Consider the following 23,529-nt stretch of genomic DNA (forward strand, 5'->3'; position numbering starts at 1 on the left):
AAATTTAATTATAATGAATACCAGATCCTAAATAGAAACCAAAAAAATAACTTTCTTCTCCTTTACATGTATGCTTTGTGTGATAGAATTTTCTTTTTTTGATAAAAAAAAATATTCATTGAAAAATAAATAAAAAGGAAGAAAAAGAGAAATAAATTGAGTGGCTGATTGCAAGAACCATTAGTGGGAGTGGAAGCAGCAGCATAATATTTTTCCTAAAATAAGAGATATTGGTTTGAAGAAAGAGAAAGAGTGATCCTTTTACTCATTCACTTGTCAGCCAGAAGACTGTCACTCTCTCACAAGTATCGAAAACCCCAATAAACTCTCTCTCTCTCTCTCACTCACACACACACTTCTCGCATTTTAGAAAGAACCACAACACAAAAAAAAAAAGGTTTAAAACTGAAAAAGTAATTAAATTCGTCTGTGTTGATCCAGTCTTCAACTGACTTTATCTTTTGAAATTCCACAATTTTATTATGCATTTTTTGGTGGTATATTGATTGAAAGTTTCGAATATTGAAGAAGAAATGCTTGAATACTGCTTGTTATTCATCGAGGTTAGTTCTAGTTTTGCAATCTACATTATTAGCTTGCAAATTTTAGACGATCGTTTAATAGTAACTCTTTCGAAGCGGATTTTGTGGTTCATATACGTTTTTTTTTTTTTTTTTTGTTACTTACATGTATTCGTTGAAGTATGCCTTGAAATTGCTTATAATTTCACGTTTTCTCGGTGAAAAAGTATTTTTTCTCGATTTGTGGTTCATCTAATTTATGAGCGATTAGACGATTTTTTTGGTAACTGTTTAGACGTGGAAATGAGGATTTATTCTTAATTTTTTTGGTTACTTCCTTTAATTCATTGGATTATGCGTACAAATTCTTGGTGTGATTTCACTTTTTCGTTGAAAATGTTTGTTGTGTAATTTCAAGCTTTATTATCCGTGTGTGTATGAAGGAGTTGATTTAGGGCTAAAACTATCTGTAGGAGAGAAACTAGTTTGGAAGATGGAAGTTTGAAATGCTTACCCTTGAATTTCATCTATATGTTCATATTCTTTAAGCAATAACGAATGAAAGAGATTCAGCTTTTGAACAACTCGTTTTTGTCATGATAATCTGTGGAACAGTCTGAGAGGTTCCGGCGTTGTTTAGGATGACTTAAAGATCTACGAGAGTTCTGTGCTAAACATAATGGGGCAATTGTGGTCTCTTCTGCTAATACATTTTGTCACTGTCGTTTAATCTAATAAAGGGCTATTTTCATATTGGATATAGATCTGTTTATATTTATGAATTCTGTGAGTAGTTAGACTTGAATAAAGCGGAACAAATACTCAGAGGATTCATATATCCAAAACGAGATAGTTTGGCGTTGAGGCTTAGTGATTGATTGATATATGGTTATCTTATAATACAATGAAACATAATGGTATTTTTGCTGTTGTTTGACTTTCTACTACTAATAGGCAAATACAATTTCTATGCAAAAAAGAAATTTGTTATTTATCTGGAATATCTGTACTGTAATTTCCCCCTTTCTCTTGAATCTTTGCTTACAACTAGTATGTTTCTTGATGTTGGAACACATATAAACTGGCATATTGCCATAAGAATCTATATTTAAGACTAGCGTAATGAGGTTATTTCCTTGACTCTTTCATTCAGCATCCTGATTGATGGTTAATTCCGACCCCTCCAGTTGAATATAAATGTTATGCATCTGAGTGTGGCATTTATTGGCATGGTTTGCTTACCTGGTCTTCTCAACTTGGTTGATGCTCAATGAATCAATATTTTTTATGCCTTACTGTGTTTCACTAACTATTTGCGGTGCTTTTCTTTTACTCATACCAACTAGCTTCATTCTGCTTAATTTTAGTCACAAGTTCTCTTCAACTATATTGAGTTAAGGACCTTGTCTCAAACTAGGTAGACAGGAACATCTATGGGATGGAGGGCTGTGCCAGAAAGAATTATGCTGAGAGGAGCAGAGATTAGTGTCAGTGACTTCTGCAAAGTTCATTTATGGCGTCCACTGGCCTTGGCCACGGAGGAGCAGGGAGTTCTAGAAGTGCTAATGGATACAAGAGTTCATCTAGTTCAGTCGACTGGCTGGGAAGAGAAATGTTTGAGATGAGGTTGAGAGACAGGGTGGACCATGATGATGACGGGGTGAGCTTCTCAAGTTTGACTGCAACCTAGTCAATGCTCCATAGTTGACTCTACCACCAGTGGTCTTAGTCACAACACTAACTATGTTCTCTGTTAATTGAACATACCATGCTTTTACTGGAGTTTTTTGACTGTTTTTTTTCTCAGGAATAGTCTGCCTGACATTGCTACTGCTTTAGTATTCACTTTAGGGTCCTTGGATGGAGACATTTGGTTGCACCTCTCGTGTAAATCAGTTCAAATCAATCTCTATATTGTATTCATTCAAATGAACTTGATAAGCATTCATATGAAAGTTTAAAAATATGTTTCTAATGTTGAAATATCCTTGTAAATCTAGATGTCTACCAGCTAATGGACCTATCAACAAATATATTATTAAGGTTTTTTTCTGTTCGACGCCCCAAGAAACATGCTTACTTATAACCATGGTAACTATAATTACACAAATCTTAATGATAATTATAATTAAGGGCTGAAGTCAATATTTCTACGGAATTGTGTATAGTTATCACTTATGACTTATTCACTCTATTACTGAATTCTTTTCTAACAATCCTGTGTTTCTCTACTGTCTCTCTCCCCTCCCCCCAAGCTGCACTCTCTCTCTCTTTGAGACTTCCTATCTTCTCTTCATTGTTAGAATTAACAAGTAAATTTTCTCTTTTTTTTTTTTTTTTTTTTTTGTTTGCTTAAAGTGCTCTTGTATACATATATATTGATTTTGTGTATCACAAGAATACTACTTCCACTCAGCTTATTAGAACATTTCAGCTTCAACGATCATTTATCTGGAAGACATCATTCTTTCTTTCTTTTTGGAATAATCATGCAGGACAGTGAACCAGATATAATTGATGGTGTGGGTGCAGAAACAGGGCATGTTATCAGAACCAGTATTGGTGGTCGAAATGGTCAACCCAAGCAGGTTATAATTAGTTACGAGAAGTGTTACTTATCATGTGGTTGGGATGAAAAATGACTATTTTTATTGTGGTTCACAGGATGTAAGTTACATTGCAGAACACGTGGTTGGAACTGGTTCTTTTGGTGTGGTTTTCCAAGTAAGCACTGCATAATTTCTGGGTTATTTACTTTTCTATATTTTTCTGATATAACTTTGCTATCGTCACAGGCAAAATGTAGAGAGACTGGAGAGATTGTGGCAATTAAAAAGGTTCTTCAAGATAAGCGCTACAAGAACAGAGAACTGCAGATTATGCAAATGTTGGATCATCCTAATATTGTTGCTCTTAAACACTCTTTCTTCTCAACAACAGACAAGGAGGAAGTATACCTCAACCTTGTGCTTGATTTTGTTCCAGAATCTGTCAATCGTATTGCGAGACAATACACTAGAATGAACCAGAGGATGCCATTGATATACGTCAAACTCTATACCTATCAGGTATGTTGCATTTTCCGGTGGATCTAAACTGTTAGTTAGACACTAGCTTGGTCATGTAACCTTTGTCTCTGAATTGCATCTCTCATTGTGGACATTGGCTGGTGCTATATTACTTTGGCTAGTTTTGAGTTTTATTTGCCTTCTTTACTATCCAGTACCTGCTGCTAGCTTAGTCCTCTTCCATTACTGTATTTAGCCTATTTAATTTGGGTGAGTGGGTGAAGATACATTGTGGGGAATCCACCATTGAATTGTCACATGGTGCAAATGCTTAAGTTGGGAACTATTTTATACATTTGGTGCGTATCATGAACTTGTAATTTATCTTGTTTAGACTTTTAGACCTTTCTTCCTTGTGATGGTTTATCAAGTCAGTCAGTGTTCTGCATGATAAGTGTCACATCTTTTCACCAGTCAATTGTCTCTAAGTTGTAACACAATCCCCCCAACCCCTCCGCCACCCCCAACCCCAAAAGCAAAAAGAACAAAAAAGGGAAAACAAAGATGGTTAAAATGTTAAGACTAGAAAACCCGTCAAAGAAAGAGTAGAGAACTTCCAGTGTATTTGCCTATAAGTTGCTTTTTATCCATCTAGACTTGTATGAGTTGTTGTCGTACCTATGGTTAATGTGCCTCTATCATGGTGGACCAAAAGTCCATCAGATTCATACGCCCACTGTGTATAGAAATTAAGTCAATGTTTCAAGGTTCATAGCACACAGGTTGACATTAGACCATTGCTTTCCTTCTGTCCTTTTGATTGTCCACCCAGCTTTGCTAGTTCGTAGATGAATTGTATTATTGAAAACAAGAAAAGGGCCTTAAAATATTTTGATATGTTCTATTAGAAAATTTACTATTAACTACTTACAGAAAATTCAAACATTTAATGCTGGACTAGTTGTTGATTCGAGGCCATCTAATGTCTTACTTACTATACCTTTTTCCTTTTTTTGGCTCAGATATGCAGGGCACTGGCTTATATTCATAACTGTATTGGCATCTGTCACCGTGACATCAAGCCTCAGAATTTACTGGTTAGGTGTTTCTTTTATGATAGTGGATTCTGTTCTTTTAAGTAAATACTTTGTTAATTTTTACTCTTGACCTCATTCTTTGGATAATGATTTTCTGGATCGAAGGCCCTCTAATCATGATTAGTTAATTAGGTGATTTGTTTTTCTTTCTAAATGTGTATGATTAGCTGCAATGCATTATGTGCGCGTGTGATTTTACAACTGAATAATCTAGTTGGACTAACTGTACTTTTTTGTTTATAGAATAGACTTTGATATGATTCTGTATTATATATTTAGATGACATATGATGACAAGAGGGGGTGGCTCAGATGGTAAGCACCCTCCACCTCCAATCTTAAGGTTGTGGGTTCGAGTCACCGAGGGAGAAAAAAGGTGGGAGCTCCTAGGGAGGGGTAGAAAAATTAATTAAAAAAAATATGGTTAAACTGAGTGGATGAAATTCTGTACTTTATCGCATAGAAAGCCCTATTCTTCATCAAAAAAGTTCTCGTAGAAAGCCTTATTTAATAAAAATGTAAAACTGTATAGCAAAAAGGAGGAAAGTGACTGAAAGGAGGAACACCCAAGCATTTTGCATAAATGATTGCAAATTTATATTTAGCGTTTTATGATGTGTGTATAATGATATGTGATGCCCGGTAGAATGCTTCAATTCTGGGAGAAAGTCTTAAGACCATAACGAGTGAAGGGGTAAAGAGCATTGAAGAGGTTTCTTAACTTAATCTTATTTGTTGGGCAAGCCACTAAGCAGACTATAGAGAAACCAAGTAACTTAGTAGGCGCTTGGCCATGAAAACCAAATATTTTTTACTTTATTTGGTATTATGGAGTTGGAGATGGAGTTGTGTTTGGTTATAGTTTTTGCAAAGAATATTTTGTTGTTTGAATGTATTGAAAGTGAAAAAAGTGGGAAAAAAAAGTGAAAAACAAGTTTTTGTTGTTTTTCAAATTCCAAGTACAACTTCAAGCTGTATTTGAAATTTTTATGGCCAAACACCATAAAGTGAAAAAATAATTCTGAAAAAAGCGAATAATTCTCATTGACAAACGGGCCCTTAGTATCTACCAGATCAAGAATACAAATCCTTTTAAGTTGAACCGTCTAAGAGGCAATACATTTACACCTTTTGGAAAGAGAGATGCAATAGCATAATCTTATGGTAGAATACGTGATGATGTCAGCTTAATTTTGGGTAGTGTCATGTTATTGCTATTGCTGGTATCTTGTGGTTATCATCGTGATATTCTTATCTCACTAAGCTGGAATACTGTTTAATACTTAGGTAAATCCACACACGCATCAGTTGAAGCTTTGTGATTTTGGAAGTGCAAAAGTTTTGGTAATTTCTCTCTGCAAAGACCACTTTGCATTTAAGAATCTCACACTCGCTACAGTTTTCCGACTTAATTCTTTGACCACTGGTTAGGTGAAAGGTGAACCCAATGTGTCATATATCTGTTCGAGATATTATCGTGCTCCTGAACTCATATTTGGTGCCACCGAATACACAACAGCCATTGATATTTGGTCTACAGGTTGCGTGATGGCTGAGTTACTTCTTGGACAGGTATGTCCCTGTCTTAATGTTTTGTGCTATTCTTAGTTGTAGTCTTTGTTCTAATAAGTCCTGTTTGACAGCCATTGTTTCCCGGAGAGAGTGGGGTTGATCAATTAGTAGAGATTATAAAGGTGAATTTTAGAAACCTTTTATATTCTTGATATTGTCTTCTCAAGGATACTTAACTGATTTCCTTGGACCATTGTTGCCTCAGTAAATAAGGGAGCATATCTCCTTTTGGGGGAAATTCTAAAAAAAAGAGCATGTTTTCACATTATGGCTTAAGAGTTTGCCTTCTGCACAGTATGATTATAGACTTAAAATGCCTATGTGATATTGATACCTAATGTTTGTACAAAGAATATCCGGTTTTTGTAGTTCAACGGGTAATAAATAAGAGAAAAGAAAGATCTTGTACCCTGCATTTGTAGAAATTTGTCAAACTTGCACTCATCCGCTGTTGTCTTACATTAGATATCTATCCTTGAGTCAATGAAGTTTTACTCATCCACTTTTGTCCTATATTAGATATCTATCCTCGAGTCAACGAAGTTTCACTAATCCACTTTTTAACTTTTGAAATTCCCAACTAGTTTTAGGGGTTTTTGTTGATGAACATATTAATTCATGTCTGTGGTGCTGTCATACACTTAAAACTGCTGTTTTCTGCTTCCCCTGGAAGAGAGTTGAGGTGGATGTTGGGGTTGGAGACCTCTTTGTTTATACCCTTTGGGACTATTTTTGTGAGTACTTTTGTTTATAATGTAGCTATACATGTTGATGGAAAAGATGGATTGTTATCTGTCAGCCTACTTTTGCAGGCGGGATTTAATCATATATCTTCGCTGTAGGAATGGCAGTATTTGCTATGGATCATCTGCCTTAATAATAAGTTAAACTTTCCTTTTCTGCTTCAAACTCTATGCAGGTTTTGGGGACACCTACTAGAGAGGAGATAAAATGCATGAACCCAAACTACACCGAGTTTAAATTTCCACAAATAAAGCCACATCCATGGCATAAGGTATGTTGTGTCAAGTAAAGCTGAAATTCAATATATAAAGCTTGATTATTGGTGTTCACTGCAGCAGCTTATGTACTCTTGGTCATTCCATCACTTTACTTTTTGATGAAAAATGGGCTGTGATTATAGCCTTTATTTTATTCTTCCTTCTACTGAATGTCAGATGTAGTTCACCAGAACCATGGGCTACTTAATGTGGTTCATTTTTTTCTTCCATCAGGTATGAAGGATGATATTAGAAATACTGATGTTAATCGATTAAAGTTGGTCAAGGACAGTTTTGAAAGTTCCTTATTTCTGCTTAATGACTTAAAAGTCAAAAGGTGGATAAGATACTTGCGCCCAAAAAAAGGGGCAAATATAGATTAACAAAAATCAGGGAAAGCCATGCCTAAATCTGATAACTTGATTTTCCCTTAGGTTGTATTTGCCTCATTTAATTGCTTGTATTGGATCTGGGGTGACGATCTCTAGAGAAGAGTCAATGGTATAAAGTTCCTCGAAGAGAGCCCCTCTTCTTCGTTACAATGGTAAATGACATTTTAAAATTTCGAAAAGCAAGTGGAAAATTTCTGCTTTGAAGAAACAAATAGGACTGGTGGGTAATTTTTCACCCACCCTTCCATGGTGTGGAAAGATGGGACACTGAAAATCAGGAATTGAGAATGAGAGCAGTCTGTTAAAAAGTACAACCTGTTGGCAAAAGATAGAGAACATATGGCATGTGGTTCCAGAATATCGTAGAGGATGGGTGGTATTTGGTGCACCTAATGGAGTACTTGAAAATCATAGTCTGTCAAATACCATGAAAGACATGAACATTCTTCCTGTTGGTTCACATGTGTCTGATGGTAAGGCATTGTAAGATCCAAATTATTCAGAACAAAAGATGGAGTAGAGATTGTGTGTGGACGAACAGAGAAGAATGTCAAATAGGAAATTCTTAGAAGAGTTTTAGATGAGCCTTGATTGTGCCATGTGACATGTCTTACATTTATAAATACTTCTATTTCAAGGCTCTTTGAGCCTTTGAGATGCTTCCAAGCCTGAACAAGACTTTGTGCATCAAGAATGTACAGCATGTCAGAGTACTAGTGGAGTGATGAGTTTAACTAGCTTTTAATGTGATGCACCTAGAAACTTGTGCTATCGACTAGTGCAGTGAGATATTGACTATGTTATCTTTCCATTTAGCCAATGGGAACATTCTCATTTATTGTCTTTTATTCCATATGTCTGGATGAATTGTGCTTCTCTTTTCCTGATTGTTTTCTGTCGTATACAGAATTCATATTTCTCTGTCGCCATTATCCCTTTAGTAAGTTATTTCCTCTATGCAAGTCTAACTGTGCCTCACAATGCATCTTGCAGGTTTTCCAGAAGCGATTGCCTCCAGAAGCGGTTGACCTGATTTGTCGGTTTTTCCAGTACTCACCCTATTTGAGATGCACTGCTGTAAGTCTACTTTCATTCTGGATTAATTCAATCTCATTATCTTGAGGTTTGCCTGTAGTAGCCTATTGAATTCTACTTTAATCATGCAGTTGGAGGCTTGTATTCATCCATTCTTTGATGAATTGAGGGATCCTAATACCCGTCTTCCCAATGGTCGCCCTCTTCCACCACTTTACAATTTTAAGCCCCAAGGTAATGTACACCAAAAGAAGGCTATTTTGCCACATTGTAAGCATATTACGTGGGTGACTTATTAGACTAGATAAGACTGATTTCAGACTGAGGCTTTGGGACTAATAATCATTATTTCAACTGCAACCACAGATGGGAAAGAAAAAGATGAGACCTGAATTGGGCGGAATTTTTACAGTGGATTCATATAGCTGACTTCACCTAATTCGTATTGAGGTGTAGTTTATTGATTATGATGATGTTCTCTAATTATGAAGGAAGCTTAACCTCTAACTTTTTTGATCACCAAAAAAAAAAAAAAACAATTCAGTACCACACGGGCAGACTTATGCTGGTTGATTGAGCTGTTTCTGCTCCAGCATGGATCTTACTGCTTTTGCTCTAATTATTCACCATGTAGGTTAACATATGTTGCACCTAGGATTCTAAGGAATGCGGTTAACTACCATATGTGTCCAGCTGTTCAAAAATTAAAATAGCTTAACTTCTATGCAGTCAAGTTAAGTGTAGATGTTGTTTGCTAATACTCCAGTGATTGGACCACAAGACTAGTAGACTTGGGCAGTACCTTTGGCAATATTTTTACTCTCTCTGAATATTCAAATTCTCAATTAGTGAGCCCTAAATTTTTCTCTAGCTCTTTTGATGTATGTGTCTTCTTTATTGTGGCATGCACCTTTGCAGAGCTCACTGGAATTCCTACTGAAACTCTCCAGCGCCTCGTTCCAGAACATGCTCGAAGACAGAATTTATTCATGGCTTTACGATCCTAGTGGCTATTTCACATTTTTGCCACTGTCCCTATCTTCTGTACAATGTGATAAAGTGGTGTTTGGACATCATCCACAAGTGCTTGTTAAATGTGGTTGTAGATCAAGTTCACAACGCTGTTAGATTTGCCGTTGCATGTATGTGAGAGAGCATCTTGTAATTTGTTCCTGATAGCTGTAGCGAATACTGTGCATATATGTCAAAGCACGTTTTGTATACGTACGAAAACACCGAGGTTTTAGGTTTGGATGAAGAAAAGCTTAAGAGATTTTTATATAATTGTTTCAGTTTTTTGTTTTAGCACCAATTTGCTTCAGGGGCAATACTAGCTAATTTTCATACCATAAAAGGGTAATATATGTCTTCAGTATTTCCTTGCATGTGTTATTTAGTGAAACACGATCACATATTCATATGTTACTTTTCTAAGACTAGAAGAGCTGTTTTCAGCAAATTGGGTTATTGTTGGCTTTGATAATCATATCTCCAATAGACTGTTGATATTCCAAGAGCTATTCTCATGTGGCCAATAGCAATGTTTTTCATAGGTTTTATATCATAGGTTTTATACAGTGAGCATTGATGTATGTGCCTTGTTGCTAGATGAGTAGTAGTAGTAGGTACTCTTGACATTGTCAAGTCATTTGCTTCCTTATCCACATTGTGGTTTCTGGAAATCCTTGCTATAGTCATAGCTTGAATAGGATAAGGTTGTTATAGGAATTAAATCTGTTGGCACTTTTTTGGCTTTTGTTTGCTCCCTATATTTAGTATAGGAACCCCCTGTAATGAAACTAACTAATTTAATTTTGTGCTAGTTATCTTTTGTACTATCTGCATCGTCTTGATACCATCAATGAAATCAATTCATCAAAAATAAGAATAAGGAAACAAAATATGTGGCACTCATGAGGTGTAAGCTGACAACAGTTAGCCCATAAGTGCGTTTTGCCTGGACGGTTTTCACCAAAAGAAAGCAAGAAGACTTTCAATATCATTGAATATATTGAAAAAATCACATTGAAGTGAGCAACCTCTTGATTATGGGCATTAGTAAAGTTACGGATGATATATGGTCTCTATTTATTATTTTCTGGTTCAAAATTTTACTTTCAGATTCTTTTTTATAAGATTGGGGATGAGGTAGGTTTTGGGGATATGAATCAATGAAAATTGAACTCACACATATTGTGTCAGAGATTTCACTAGTGCTACCAGACTATAATAATTTTATTGACTTGCAAATTACATTCCTATGACGTGGGAATACGTTAGTTACTACTTTGTGATCTTAGAAATCAAGCAAATTACAGCTTACCGTTAAATTATACGCTGATACTGCCAGTCTTCTCTTTGAAATAATTCATGTATTCGTCCTGTTGAAGTATAAAAATTTATTAACCAATCCCAATAGACAATTTTTTTCTTATAAATCTCTTATAAGCATTATTGTTTACCAAACAATTCTTTCTTTTCACTACACATTCTACTTCGGACACACTTTTATTAAAACGAAGAGGACAACCAAAATAAATTGTTTTAATTACATAATGAATATATCAGGTTAGAGATGAGGTCCAACCGATGCATTTCAACGTTAAAAGAGTTCTTAATTTCACTTGACTACGGGGAAGCTCCACATAAAAGACTTAAAATTGCGGTACTTATATTTATAATAAACGCTTACTACGTTATACTTCGAAAATTTGCACATCAACAAATAAGTAATGCCAAGTTAGAAGGATTTTCATGTAATTAAGGAGTAGAAGCAAAGCTGTAAAGATGGAATTCTGGAACAGATAGATGTATAAAGTTTTATTATACTACTAGTTCTACTTTATATTTTACTAGTTCTTTTCTTTCTTTTTCTTCTATCACAGAGTAATCCCTCAAAAAAAAAAAATTGTGATGGAGGAGTTCTTACATAATATTTTCTTCAGCTTTTATTTCTCTTTTAGGTTTTGGTTCCAGCAATTTCCAAAAGGAAAAAAGCCTTTTAACTTCTAAATTTTAGTACAACTCCAACTCTAGAAACATGACCGTGGATAAATTCTATTTCTTTCACGTTTTCTCTAATCTTTAAAGATTTATTATACAATTTGTGAGACATAATTTTTAAATAAATAATATTAATTGAAAAAAAATGTTATACGATTTTCTCTGCGTAATAAGCAAAACCCTAAATTGGAAATGCAAACTAGGATTTTTTATTTTTTTTTGGGTAATACACTTACTCCCTCTGTTCACTTTGCTTTTACTTGTCTATTATGGACCCTACACCCCTCTTAATAAAGGGAAAATGTCCTAATAATACTACTTAAGACTATAAATTACAAAACATAAGGATATTTTTTCTTATTTACAAAATATAATAATTTAATTACTAAACGTATCAGATTTGGGATTAATGTGTTTTTCTCACTCCTGTACTCTTTCTCTCTCTTCCCATCATCAGCATCAAAAAGATTTTTTCTCTTTCTAGTTCCCTCTTATTTTCAATCTCTCTAACTTCTCCTCTGTAACAGAATCGTACTCAAACCCAAACTTTATATTTTTTCCTAATAACAAGCATTTTCATATTCATGACAAACAATTATTTTCTGATGTTTCTTGGCTACTAGAAAATCCTCCCCAATCTCCATTTTTTTTCTTGTTCATCTTTACTGTTGAAGCAATGAGTAAAAAAACTTCAATGGAGTCTCCTACTCGTAAAAGCAACAGGCTATTTGCCTCATGTAGCCCAAAAATAGGGCCGATCCCCGACTTTAATTTGCGTGCATACACTCAAAGTCCTGTTAAGGAAGGTGGAAAATCACCTATTGTTACAGTAGTTCATCAAAAAATGCCTTCCCGAAATCATGCTAAAAGTAAGGGGAAAGAAATTTTGCGTGCAAATTCCAAAGAAATAGTCTACGATTCTGATTTTGAAGGCGAATTTGGTTGTCCTACTGCTAAGAAAAACAGGGTTGACAGTGTGGAAATAGCAAAAGGTTTTGACAAAATTGAGGCTCCTATTGTTGTTAAAAAAAAAGGTTAACAAAGGTGAAACATCAAAGGGGACGCATGACCAATCAAAATTGAAGGTATAAAACAAGTATTTATTTTTCAATTGTTGTTTTATGGTCAAAATGATTGGTATGAATTTTGTATAGAAAATGGTATCTTTCATTTTTATTTTTGGGTTTATTATTTTGGGAATGAATATTATTTGAGTATGAATAAAAAGTGTATGACAATGGTATGTTTCATTTTTATTTTTGGGTTTCTTATTTTGGGGATGAATATTGTATAATTTCGGTATTTTTTTAGTATTTTCATTTTTACTTTTGGGTATGAATTTTGTATAGAAAATGGTATGTTTTCATTTTTATTGTTGGTTTTATTATTTGGGTATGAATATTGTATAATTTGGGTATGGATTTTGTTTAGAAAATGGTATGTTTCATTTTATTCTTGGGTTTATTATTTTGTGCTTACTGTTGAGAAAAAACATAATATTGTGCTTAATGTTGAGAAAAGACATGATTTTTTGTGGATTTTGACTTCCAAATTTTGATACGTTTGTCATATAAGATGTAATTTTGAGAAATAGCCCTCTTTGAAAAAACTCAAATTGCTAATTAAATAGTCAAAGTTGTTAGGGGTGTGAATGTGTTACCAGCACATCCATAATTAAGATATTCATTTTGACAGCTTTTACTTACAGTTGCTTAATGGAACAAGAAGTTTTGTTAATATTTTGGGTATGAATTTTGTATAATTTTGGTATATTTTAATACATAAACCTAAGCCATATTTCATGTATATTTTTATTATTTGTTCATATGTGGTTAATATATATCCTCTTTATTTACTTTATGAGAGCAGGGTTGTTTCAACAATATGATGTCCTTGAATACTTAATGTATGAAATGTATATCTTTCAATTAATTGTAATTGCTTCTTTTAGTCTTAGTTTAACCACTATTATGTATCCCATAAAGTTATTGGATTCCATCAACTGAAGATGGTAAACAAGCCTTTCAACCTTAAGGGTTCCTCTAAATATTGTCAAATTATTTTGTATGAATTTTTATAGAAAATGGTAGTTTTCTATTTATAAGTAGGTTCGTATTATTTGTGTATGAATCTTGCTCTTGAACTTGTATAGTAATAATAAAAAATTTGTTATTTATTACATATTCAGGTGAAGAAGAAACCAATTCGGTTTTGTTGTTACACCAACATCAAAGCTATTGATAATATAAAGGGTCGACTTAAGGGAAAGCACTTGCAGATGTTTAGGGATTCTTCATTTGGATATTTTCTTGATTTACCGAATATCAAGGTTCACCCACAGCTCATTCGCAGCTTGATGTATGTGGAGACCAAAAACGATAGGGACGATATGTTTATCGTCATGTTGAATGGGAAGGAGCTCTATTTTGGCATAAGAGAGTTTTTCATTATCAGTGGTTTGAAATGCGGCATGCTGAGTGATTTCGTCTCGGACCCTAATTCACCAAACCGATTAATGAATAGTTACTTTCCCCAATCAAAAAAGAGAAGCAAAGAGTGAGTTGATGAGGATTTTTGAAGGAAAAACTAGTGTGGGGGATGATGATCTTGTCAAAATCGCCATTCTGTATTTTATTAGCACATTCCTATTCTCAACTGAGACTTCGAAAGCTTATGTATCTAAGTTGCACTTTGGCTTAGTTAAGGGTGGTGAATAAAGGCGCTATTCTTGGAGAAATGGTTGTTTTAAAGAAACACTTGGTTTTGTTAGTCACAAGTTGATTGGTGATCCATCATATTATATGGTTGGGGGCTTTCCACTTGCTTTGCAAGTATGGTTCTATGAGTGTTGCTCAAAGGTTGACATGAGAAAATTAAGAATCCAATGGCACAAGTAAATGCACGTACTTTGCAAGAGTGGGCGCATCCCATGATGAACGTGTCGAATAATGTTATTGCATGTTCAACCAGTGGGAGCAGCAAATTTTGAGGTCAAGAAGACTATGCTACAAATGTTGCAAAGCAAGGGACAATTTGCTAGGCTAAGTTCTGTATGAAATATGTATATAACTATATAAATGTTGCATAATGATCATGTTGGTTTCTGGAGATTAAATACAATTACAACAACATTGTTTACAACTTTCATATAATATCCATACAAATTTAATAGAACTACAAAGACATATAAACTTAAAATACAAATTTCATACAACTCAACATACAATTATAATACAACTTTGATAGAATATTTACCTCGATCACCTTTATATTATACACATTATATACATATTACATACAAGTGATACATGTGAGATTTTTTACCACTATTGTTACGCCAGTAAGCGTTTGATTTGAACACATAAGTAATACACTTATGATACAGTTGTATGGAATCTAAATGAAAGTAGTATATTGCTATGGCGTGAACATGTGATCTTGAATATCCATGTCTTCTTCAGCAACTTTTCGACTGATCTTGGCAATCTCTTCTTCTCCCTTATCTTCTTGATTATACAATCCAAATCTTCACGGTTTCTCACTAGTAAATCTCCATGCCCTAATTATAGTATCATATAACCAACAATCGAATATCAGATTTTGGTCTATTGGTATTGTTGTCTCTCTTAAATACTTGTAATCAACAATATTATACGGAGAACAATAGATGGATGAGTAATTCATAAATAAAACACAGAACATGCAATATATATACATATAACATATAGTTTACATACATTTGAAAGAAAGAGAGAAGAAGTGTATAGACAAACAATCTTACACCCATACACAATACATACAATCTATAATTATTTGACAAAAAAGGCGGAAGAAGTCTACTACATGCTTACATACACATGTTATACAAATATATGCATTCAGGTTAAACTTTAAAAATATGACACAATTTCTCGATAAAGATTTTAGGTGACCTTTATGAGGATATATACAATATCCATACATATTTCACACACATAAATTAACTAGACAATTAACACAATTTAATACACAAGAACTAGGACTGAAAATCAGTCAAAACTAGCTCAAATTTTACCCAAATAGCCTCAAAATTTAGATCCGGACTCCCTTCGACCTTCCAGTTCTTTTGACATATCACCCACTCAAAATGAAATTCATTTGTGACAAATCGATTTTTCAAACTTGAGCTTCGATCTCTTTTAATGGCTGACAATGAAGTTTTTTTCGAATTTGGTTCTTCTATTTTTAACTTCTTGAAAAAAACTTAAAATAAGAACTGAACGAAATCATGGGTGAAGTTAAGAGAGAGTTTTTTTTAGTCATTTTTTTTTTTTTTTTGCATAATAAATGGAATCCAAAACACAAATAAACTAGACTACTGTGGAAAGTTGACTCTTACTAAACTGAAAAGGGGAGATACCCTTAGCAATGGGTAATTTGTGGGTTGATGAAGATGAATATGTGGTTGAAGTTGAGTGAAGGATAAAAAATTGAATGAAAATTGCATCTTCAAACAGTGGTGTAGAGAGAGGAGCTTTTGAAATTAAAAAGATTTTAATGAAGAAGGAAACTGAAATCATGTTCCAATCGTGATGTGGAGAATCTGCCGCTTAATGGATTCAATCTCAAACTTCCATGAATCGTGGATGAAAATGGGGAGAGAAAATTGCAAGGAGATATTATGAGGAGAGGGAATACTGAACGGTTACGTGATTTATGGCTTTTGCTTTACTAAATAGTGACTTTTTTTCTTTTACTGTATTTGATATTTTGTATAGGTTTTGTAAGTTTTCTAATGTTAGGTTTGGCAAATTTAAAAGTATCGTTATGTTTTGTAAATACGTCCTCTATCTATGTATATATATGTTTTTCTCCCTTTAATAAATGAAGTTATATTTTACTGTAGGAAATAGTTACCTTAGTTTTAGGATCCGTTTGGCCATAAGAATTATTCGTTTTTTTTTTCCACTTTTTTCAAAAATTAGTGTTTGGTCATGAAAATTCCAAATACAACTTATTTGGAGTTTGAAAACTTTTTTTCAAATTTTTCCACAAACAATACAAGTACATTTCAATAAAAAAAATATAATTTAAAAAACTACGGCCAAACACAACCCCAACTCTGACTCTAACTCCAAAATTTCAAAAAACAGTTGAATTTTTTTTTTTCTATGGCCAAACGCCTACTTAGTTCTGGTGAGCATTGCCCAAAAGCCATTTGATTCGGCCGTCACTTTACAAAAATGGGCTTAATGCTAAAACCCCAAATATAAGTATCAAAAATATCCGTTTGCTAAAACTGAAACCTAAACCACTCTCCTTCCTCCGTCTTCTTCTTCTTCTTCTTCTTCTTCTTATATTTGGTGAAGTGAAGTAGGTGAATTGGTACAAGGAAAAGAAGAAGAAAATGGCATGTATGTCACTCAATATTGGTGCTGCTTCTTCATTGAAGTTTGTAACCAATTGCCAAAACCATTCAGCTAGGCTATTCTCAGCAAAACAACAATATTGTTCTTCCAACTGGGATTGTTTCAATCTTCGAGTTAGTCCTAGTTCTTGTCGTGGTTTTCATACTTACAAATCTTTTGCCACTGTTTTTAACAGTCTTCCAGTGGATAATGACAACCCCAGTAAGAACCACTACTCCATTTTTGTCTTTCCAGTTTTTTTTTTTTTTTTTCAATGTGTTTGTAAGAATAGGAAAAATTGAGAAATTGGGTGTGTTGCTTTTTTAATTCTTTTCGGTTTTATCCCTTAAAGCAGCTATCTTTACTTGCTTTGCTTTGCTTCTTTGGTTTATTTCTGCTGGAAATCTATGTTGGTACTTTGTTTGGGTAAATTTTTAGCATTTACTATATGTCTTGGGAATTCCAGAATCTCAGTTATTCTGCCTATTCTGAAGTGATTCTATTTTCTTTACATTGAATGGATATGTTAATACCTGCTTCTTTTCTTGAATTTTGATTTTCCCTTTTCTTTAGAGTGAAAAAAAAGAAGAAGAGGAATTATGATTGTTATTCAATAGCTTGGTATTGCAAAAAAAAAAAAAAAAAACCTTTCTTTTTATAATAAAGTACCTTTTTTTGGGTTTTCATTTATCTGGCAAATGCTAGCTATTTAAATAGCATAATTAGCAACCTTGATCTGTGATATGGTGTGGAATTCCTTATAATTTTTAGCATTATTTATTGATACATTCTAATTGATATTGTAGAGGAAAGGGTGGTTGTCTTGGTAATTGGAGGAGGAGGGAGAGAGCATGCGCTCTGTCATGCGCTGAGGCGATCCCCTTCTTGTGATGCTATTTTCTGTGCACCTGGTAATGCTGGAATTTCCAGCTCAGGTGACGCGACTTGCATATCGGACCTTGATGTTTTAGATAGTTCAGCTGTGATCGCTTTCTGTCGTAAATGGGGAGTTGGGCTGGTTTTGATTGGACCAGAGGCTCCGCTTGTTGCAGGTCTTGCTAATGACCTTGTTAAGGAAGGAATTCCTACCTTTGGACCCTCTTCAGAAGCAGCTGCTTTAGAAGGTTCTAAGAACTTCATGAAGAGCTTATGTGACAAATATGGAATTCCAACTGCAAAGGTCCGCGCTCTCTCTCCAGTTTCATCTACATTTACTTGTTTTTTGTTAAACAAAACGTAATGTTATGTTGTTATATTACAAAAAAAACAGTTGTTGTAGAGAATTGTTTTTACAAAGAGTGTATGATTATAATTTATAAAGATGGATGTTGTTATTGCTAAAAAACTGTTATAGAGGGGTAGAATTTATTATAAAAAATCGGTTCTGAAAAAGATTTGACTTTCATAATGAAATGTTATTATATACAGTGGCTGTTATAGAGAGGTCTGACTGTACTTGGTTCATTTCATCTCTTGACTTCATCTGCGGTGAATATTTTTGCAGTATCAAGCATTTACAGACCCATCTGCTGCAAAAGAGTACATCAAAAAGGAAGGTGCTCCAATTGTGGTTAAAGCGGATGGATTGGCTGCTGGTAAAGGAGTGATTGTTGCCATGACATTGGAGCAAGCATATGAGGCTGTTGATTCTATGCTTGTAGACAATGATTTTGGTTCTGCTGGTTCTCGAGTCATTATAGAGGAATATCTGGAAGGAGAGGAAGCATCGTTTTTTGCTCTAGTAGATGGTGAGCATGCCGTACCTCTGGAATCTGCTCAAGACCACAAACGTGTTGGCGATGGCGATACAGGACCAAATACTGGTGGGATGGGGGCATATTCTCCGGCTCCTGTCTTGACAAAAGAACTCCAATCAGTGGTCATGGAGTCTATAATTTTCCCTACGGTGAAGGGAATGGCTGAAGAAGGCTGCAAATTTGTTGGGGTTCTGTATGCTGGGCTCATGATCGAGAAGAAATCTGGTTTGCCGAAGTTAATTGAGTACAATGTACGCTTTGGAGATCCAGAATGTCAGGTTAGTTGGATTTGCTTGCCAGTTGCAATAGAACTTGTTATTTTCGTATTGAAAGTTGTGTCAGTACCATACATTGTTATTTTAAATTATGCTTAGGAAAGCATCGGACCCTTTGCTACTTCACTTTGGTATATGATGAATATGTTGTGTGAAACATGCTTGCTTTCTATTGATTACATGATTTGGTATTTGCTAAGTAGACTAGATGTTAGTCTTTCAGCAGCAATAGATGCATTCTAAGAGTAGCATATACCCTTTTTTTTTTAGGGTGAAAAAGAGTTATTACCATTGTGTTCTACAAGCAAAGAAAATTGTTAAATTGGTACAAAATCATTTGTGTAGAGAACTGATTGGTTCAGGAGGTGGATAATTGGAGGTGTTATTGCTAAGTAAGTGGGTGGTCTCTTTTAGTTATGAACTTGAAATATCTGATCTGTTATATGACTCATAGTCTTTTGGCATTCTTATTTTGGATGACAAGTTACTCCACTATTGTCCCATTAGAACACCTCTCCAGTGCTGCTTCATCACGTTTTTATTGAAGAGTGGAAGCTATTATACTCCCTTAAAACTATATGTTTTTTCCTAAGACAAATCTTAAATTATAGAATTAGCTCACTATGATCCTCATTTTTCCTATTTAGTTGCATCTCATTGTGCTCAGTGTAATTACTCTACCCCACAAAATAGTTTTGAACTCTTTTTTCTTATGCTTTGCAGGTGTTGATGGTCCGGTTAGAGTCTGATTTGGTCGAAATTTTGCTGGCAGCTTGTCGTGGGAAGCTAGATGGGGTGTCTTTGGACTGGTCCCCTGGGTCAGCCATGGTGGTTGTAATGGCAAGTAAAGGGTATCCTGGCAGTTACCAGAAAGGAACAATCATTGATAAGCTTGAGGAAGCAGAGCAAGTTGCTCCGTCGGTTAAAGTATTCCATGCTGGAACTGCTTTTGATGCGGATGGAAATTTCATTGCTACTGGGGGACGTGTTCTTGGAATCACAGCAAAAGGAAAGGATCTTGAAGAGGCTCGGGATAGAGCTTATCAAGCCGTTGAACAAATTAGTTGGCCTGGAGGTTTTTATAGACGAGATATTGGTTGGAGAGCACTACCTCAAAAACAATATTCCTAAGGGCGATCTCCTGCAATCATACGTTTCATTGGGGTCGTAATAACATTTTGTAGCATGATATGGTTTTCAGCTCGGCATTGACTCTATCGGGGTACTCATCTGGCATGGTGTTTATGGGGACTGAAGCATGACATGGCTCTTTCGAGAACCATGCAATATTAGATGTGAGGAAAGGGTCCAGGAATAGAAAGAAAGCCCTGAATTGACAGTAGAACTCTTTAACAAGGTGATTCTATATTGTGAAAGCTGCTGATAAAACTAAAAAAGAAGCTGTTGTATCCTAAATCTTTTCTTCTTATTCCCCTTGCAGTTTTAAATGAAATGCTCTGATTATGAGCTCGTATTTGCTGGTGTAGTTCCTTTAGCGACCCTTGTTCGTTGTATCTTATCCATATCTTCAACGAAAGCAATTTGTTGCTCATCGTATGAAAAAGCATGGCGGAATAATTTACTTCAACATTTTCTTTATTTTTGGTTCCTCCAAAGTTGAGAGAAGTGCTCATCTTTCTTCAGTTCTCATTGTATGAAAAATACAGCAGAATAGTGGCGTAAATAAGTTCTTTTACTGCCTTTGTTTAAAGGTGGTGGCGCCTTCGAAATTGCATTTTGACAATTCTGGTTATCGTATTTTGTATAATGGTGCTTAGTTCTTGTCAAATGATGAGACTAAATTATGGTTTAGCAGATCAACATGTTTGACCACGCAAGTCGCTTTTTCTCTTGCACGCCAAGGGTGCTATATTGTAGCTTAGTTTTCTTGGAGACCCTCAACATGGACTTGGACTTGGCCATACGCTATCTATCCACAAGGCTTAAAATTGGCGTCTAATCTGATTTTAGATTAAATTTTAAATTTTTCGAGGAAACACTATCAATCTCTTCCCACAACAGTGCACGTGATCCTTATTAGGAAGAAAATGGGACAATTTTGTGATCTCAGTAGCTAGTAAGTCCAGGTACCTGAGGCATGTGAGAGGAAAGAAAGACTTTTTAGCATGTATAAATAGCTAGAAAACCAAGTTATGGTGGATCAAGCACTTTATGCTCTATGCTCATATAGGTAAACTGGAAATCAAATGTACAAGTTTTTCATAATTTCTACATATTACTAGGACAATTCAAGAATTGCGTGTACTTACGTACTATGGCTAGCAAGTCAAAACTAAATACTAACATTCTGTGAAGGATAGCACTATGTGAACAGTAAGTAAGAATATTATTGATCATTTTAGTACTTATTGAACTAGTATCAGAAACTAATAGCAGAAATTTCAACCAAGAATACTTGATATTTTACAATTCCACGCAGTGGCAGTATTTTCATTCAGAGATTCGAAAAAAAAAAGTCTTTTACTTTTATTCAGGATGTTCAAAAGCTAATATATGCACATAAATACAAAAAATTTACCCTATATATATATATATATATAGGGTAAATTTTTTGTATTTATGTGCATATATTAGCTTTTGAACATCCACGTGTATTTAATTAATTGTAGTACTCCCTCCATTCCAATTTATGTGAATACTTTTTCACTTTTCGATAATCAATTTATCTAAATCCGCCCCTGATCCACGTGTATTTAATTAATTGTAGTACTCCCTCCATTCCAATTTATGTGAATACTTTTTCACTTTTCGATAATCAATTTATCTAAATTTTGTAGCTCAATTGTATTAAATTAACTCAATATTTTAAGATTGAAATTTATATATTTGAAAACTATATGAAAAATTAGTATAAGTTGCGATTTTACTCATACTAATTTAATAAAAAAAATACATCTTAAAATGTCGATCAAAATTCATACAATTTGAATATCAAGAAATGTCCCTCTTTAAATCCGCCTCTGATCCACGTGTATTTAATTAATTGTAGTACTCCCTCCATTCCAATTTATGTGAATACTTTTTCACTTTTCGATAATCAATTTATCTAAATTTTGTAGCTCAATTGTATTAAATTAACTCAATATTTTAAGATTGAAATTTATATATTTGAAAACTATATGAAAAATTAGTATAAGTTGCGATTTTACTCATACTAATTTAATAAAAAAAATACATCTTAAAATGTCGATCAAAATTCATACAATTTGAATATCAAGAAATGAAAAATAACAAATAAATTGGGACATTGGGACAGAAGAAGTATATTGCTTTGAACCAACAACAAATGAAATGCAAATTAAACAGGAGAGTTTAAGGTGAAGTTTGATTTCATTTCCAAAGCTTTCACTATGAACATTACGACCCTAACCCAGAGAACGAAACAAGATGATCAAGCCCTTTCACCCCTAATACGCCTAGCCAATTGAATATCCTTAGGCATAATGGTAACTCTTTTAGCATGAATAGCACACAAATTGGTGTCCTCAAAAAGACCCACCAAGTAAGCCTCAGCAGCCTCCTGAAGTGCAGCCACAGCACTGCTCTGGAATCTCAGATCCGTCTTGAAATCCTGTGCTATTTCTCTTACAAGTCTTTGAAATGGTAGCTTTCTGATTAAAAGCTCAGTGCTCTTCTGGTACTTACGGATCTCACGAAGAGCAACAGTTCCAGGACGGAAACGGTGAGGCTTCTTCACTCCTCCTGTTGCGGGTGCTGATTTCCTTGCGGCTTTTGTTGCTAATTGCTTCCTTGGTGCCTTTCCTCCTGTCGATTTTCGTGCTGTTTGCTTTGTTCTTGCCATTTCTTCTGACAGACAAAAAGATTAAACTCTAGTGTGTTAATGATGATTGCGGTGAAGAGGAGAGCTGTGTATATATAGAAAGATTAGAGGAATGTGGAGGGAGAAGTTGAAAATTTAGTGGAAAATTCTAGGGGGGCGCTAATGTGAACCGTTTGATTGTGTAGAAATGGACGGCGATGTTGTGCTTTCAGATAGATGACACGGATCGCGATCCATGTGCTTCTGCTTTTATAAATTAACCAATAGTTTCATATAGAGTAATCGAAATATCTTCTCACTGAATATAATCAAATTCGTTATTTATTTCCTTTTTAAATAACAAAAGAATATGGATGGGTTTAAAAAAAAAAATCAATAACGAGTATTTGTAATAATAACTAGAAAAAACACTAGTAAACACGAAATTATTTTTAAACAGTATTCTTACCCATTTGAAATGAAAGAAATAGAGTGTAAAAGAAAAATTATACTTTTAAAAAATAAGAATAAAATAGAATGTGAAAAGTCACTTACTTATTACACCATAGAATTACCAACAAATAGCAATTTTTATATCCTTGAGAATTGAAGAGTGTAATTGCTTCCCTCAATTACATCCAATGTCATTATTGACCGAGCAATTACTAAACCACACAAACAATTCAAAATTGCATAATTAT

The 23,529-nt window shown here is 34.4% G+C and overlaps 3 protein-coding genes and 1 long non-coding RNA gene across 7 annotated transcripts; 2 read left to right on the forward strand and 2 right to left on the reverse strand.

Moving 5' to 3' along the window:
- The first annotated feature begins 210 nt into the window (after window positions 1-210).
- LOC132598632 (shaggy-related protein kinase kappa) lies at window positions 211-10,010 on the forward strand. 2 transcript variants are annotated; one of them, XM_060311622.1, is made up of 13 exons: window positions 213-563; window positions 1,939-2,181; window positions 3,017-3,109; window positions 3,186-3,245; window positions 3,317-3,589; window positions 4,552-4,626; window positions 5,913-5,969; window positions 6,057-6,197; window positions 6,269-6,319; window positions 7,117-7,212; window positions 8,584-8,667; window positions 8,757-8,859; window positions 9,544-10,010. In XM_060311622.1, exons 2-13 carry the CDS (start codon window positions 2,035-2,037, stop codon window positions 9,630-9,632), a joined length of 1,269 nt encoding a protein of 422 aa, XP_060167605.1. In that variant the 5' UTR covers window positions 213-563; window positions 1,939-2,034; the 3' UTR covers window positions 9,633-10,010. The 2 variants fall into 2 exon arrangements, with proteins under 2 accessions (XP_060167606.1, XP_060167605.1); XM_060311623.1 differs by lacking the exon at window positions 6,269-6,319 and having other exon boundaries at window positions 211-563.
- A 4,805-nt stretch (window positions 10,011-14,815) lies between these two features.
- On the reverse strand, window positions 14,816-16,421 carry LOC132600131 (uncharacterized). Of its 3 annotated transcripts, none has more exons than XR_009567131.1 (2): window positions 16,028-16,421; window positions 14,816-15,187 (listed from the first exon to the last, which is right to left on the reverse strand). It is a non-coding gene; the product is annotated as an uncharacterized LOC132600131 (long non-coding RNA). The 3 variants fall into 3 exon arrangements; XR_009567129.1 differs by having other exon boundaries at window positions 16,012-16,421; XR_009567130.1 differs by having other exon boundaries at window positions 16,007-16,421.
- Window positions 16,422-16,856: 435 nt separating this feature from the next.
- On the forward strand, window positions 16,857-20,656 carry LOC132598633 (phosphoribosylamine--glycine ligase). Its single transcript, XM_060311624.1, has 4 exons — window positions 16,857-17,237; window positions 17,822-18,195; window positions 18,520-19,050; window positions 19,771-20,656. The coding sequence occupies exons 1-4, from the start codon at window positions 17,015-17,017 to the stop codon at window positions 20,176-20,178; spliced, it is 1,536 nt and encodes a 511-aa protein (XP_060167607.1). The 5' UTR covers window positions 16,857-17,014; the 3' UTR covers window positions 20,179-20,656.
- A 1,653-nt stretch (window positions 20,657-22,309) lies between these two features.
- On the reverse strand, window positions 22,310-22,925 carry LOC132600132 (histone H3.2). The gene has a single exon (XM_060313239.1). It carries the CDS (start codon window positions 22,868-22,870, stop codon window positions 22,460-22,462), a length of 411 nt encoding a protein of 136 aa, XP_060169222.1. The 5' UTR covers window positions 22,871-22,925; the 3' UTR covers window positions 22,310-22,459.
- Between the last annotated feature and the right edge of the window lie 604 nt (window positions 22,926-23,529).

The sequence above is a fragment of the Lycium barbarum genome, chromosome 6 (assembly GCF_019175385.1).
Source record: "Lycium barbarum isolate Lr01 chromosome 6, ASM1917538v2, whole genome shotgun sequence".
Classification (NCBI taxonomy): Eukaryota; Viridiplantae; Streptophyta; class Magnoliopsida; order Solanales; family Solanaceae; genus Lycium; species Lycium barbarum.

What these genes read in the sequence shown, in the direction of transcription:
- LOC132598632 (XM_060311622.1), top strand. Translation starts at nt 2,035, where the DNA reads ATGGCGTCCACTGGCCTTGGCCACGGAGGAGCAGGGAGTTCTAGAAGT. An exon ending in GAAATGGTCAACCCAAGCAG is followed by an intron (nt 3,110 to 3,185) that starts GTTATAATTAGT and finishes TGTGGTTCACAG; the next exon opens with GATGTAAGTTACATTGCAGA. An exon ending in AGCCACATCCATGGCATAAG is followed by an intron (nt 7,213 to 8,583) that starts GTATGTTGTGTC and finishes TGCATCTTGCAG; the next exon opens with GTTTTCCAGAAGCGATTGCC.
- LOC132598633 (XM_060311624.1), top strand. Translation starts at nt 17,015, where the DNA reads ATGGCATGTATGTCACTCAATATTGGTGCTGCTTCTTCATTGAAGTTT. An exon ending in AGTGGATAATGACAACCCCA is followed by an intron (nt 17,238 to 17,821) that starts GTAAGAACCACT and finishes TTGATATTGTAG; the next exon opens with AGGAAAGGGTGGTTGTCTTG. An exon ending in ATGGAATTCCAACTGCAAAG is followed by an intron (nt 18,196 to 18,519) that starts GTCCGCGCTCTC and finishes ATATTTTTGCAG; the next exon opens with TATCAAGCATTTACAGACCC.
- LOC132600132 (XM_060313239.1), bottom strand. Translation starts at nt 22,870, where the DNA reads ATGGCAAGAACAAAGCAAACAGCACGAAAATCGACAGGAGGAAAGGCA.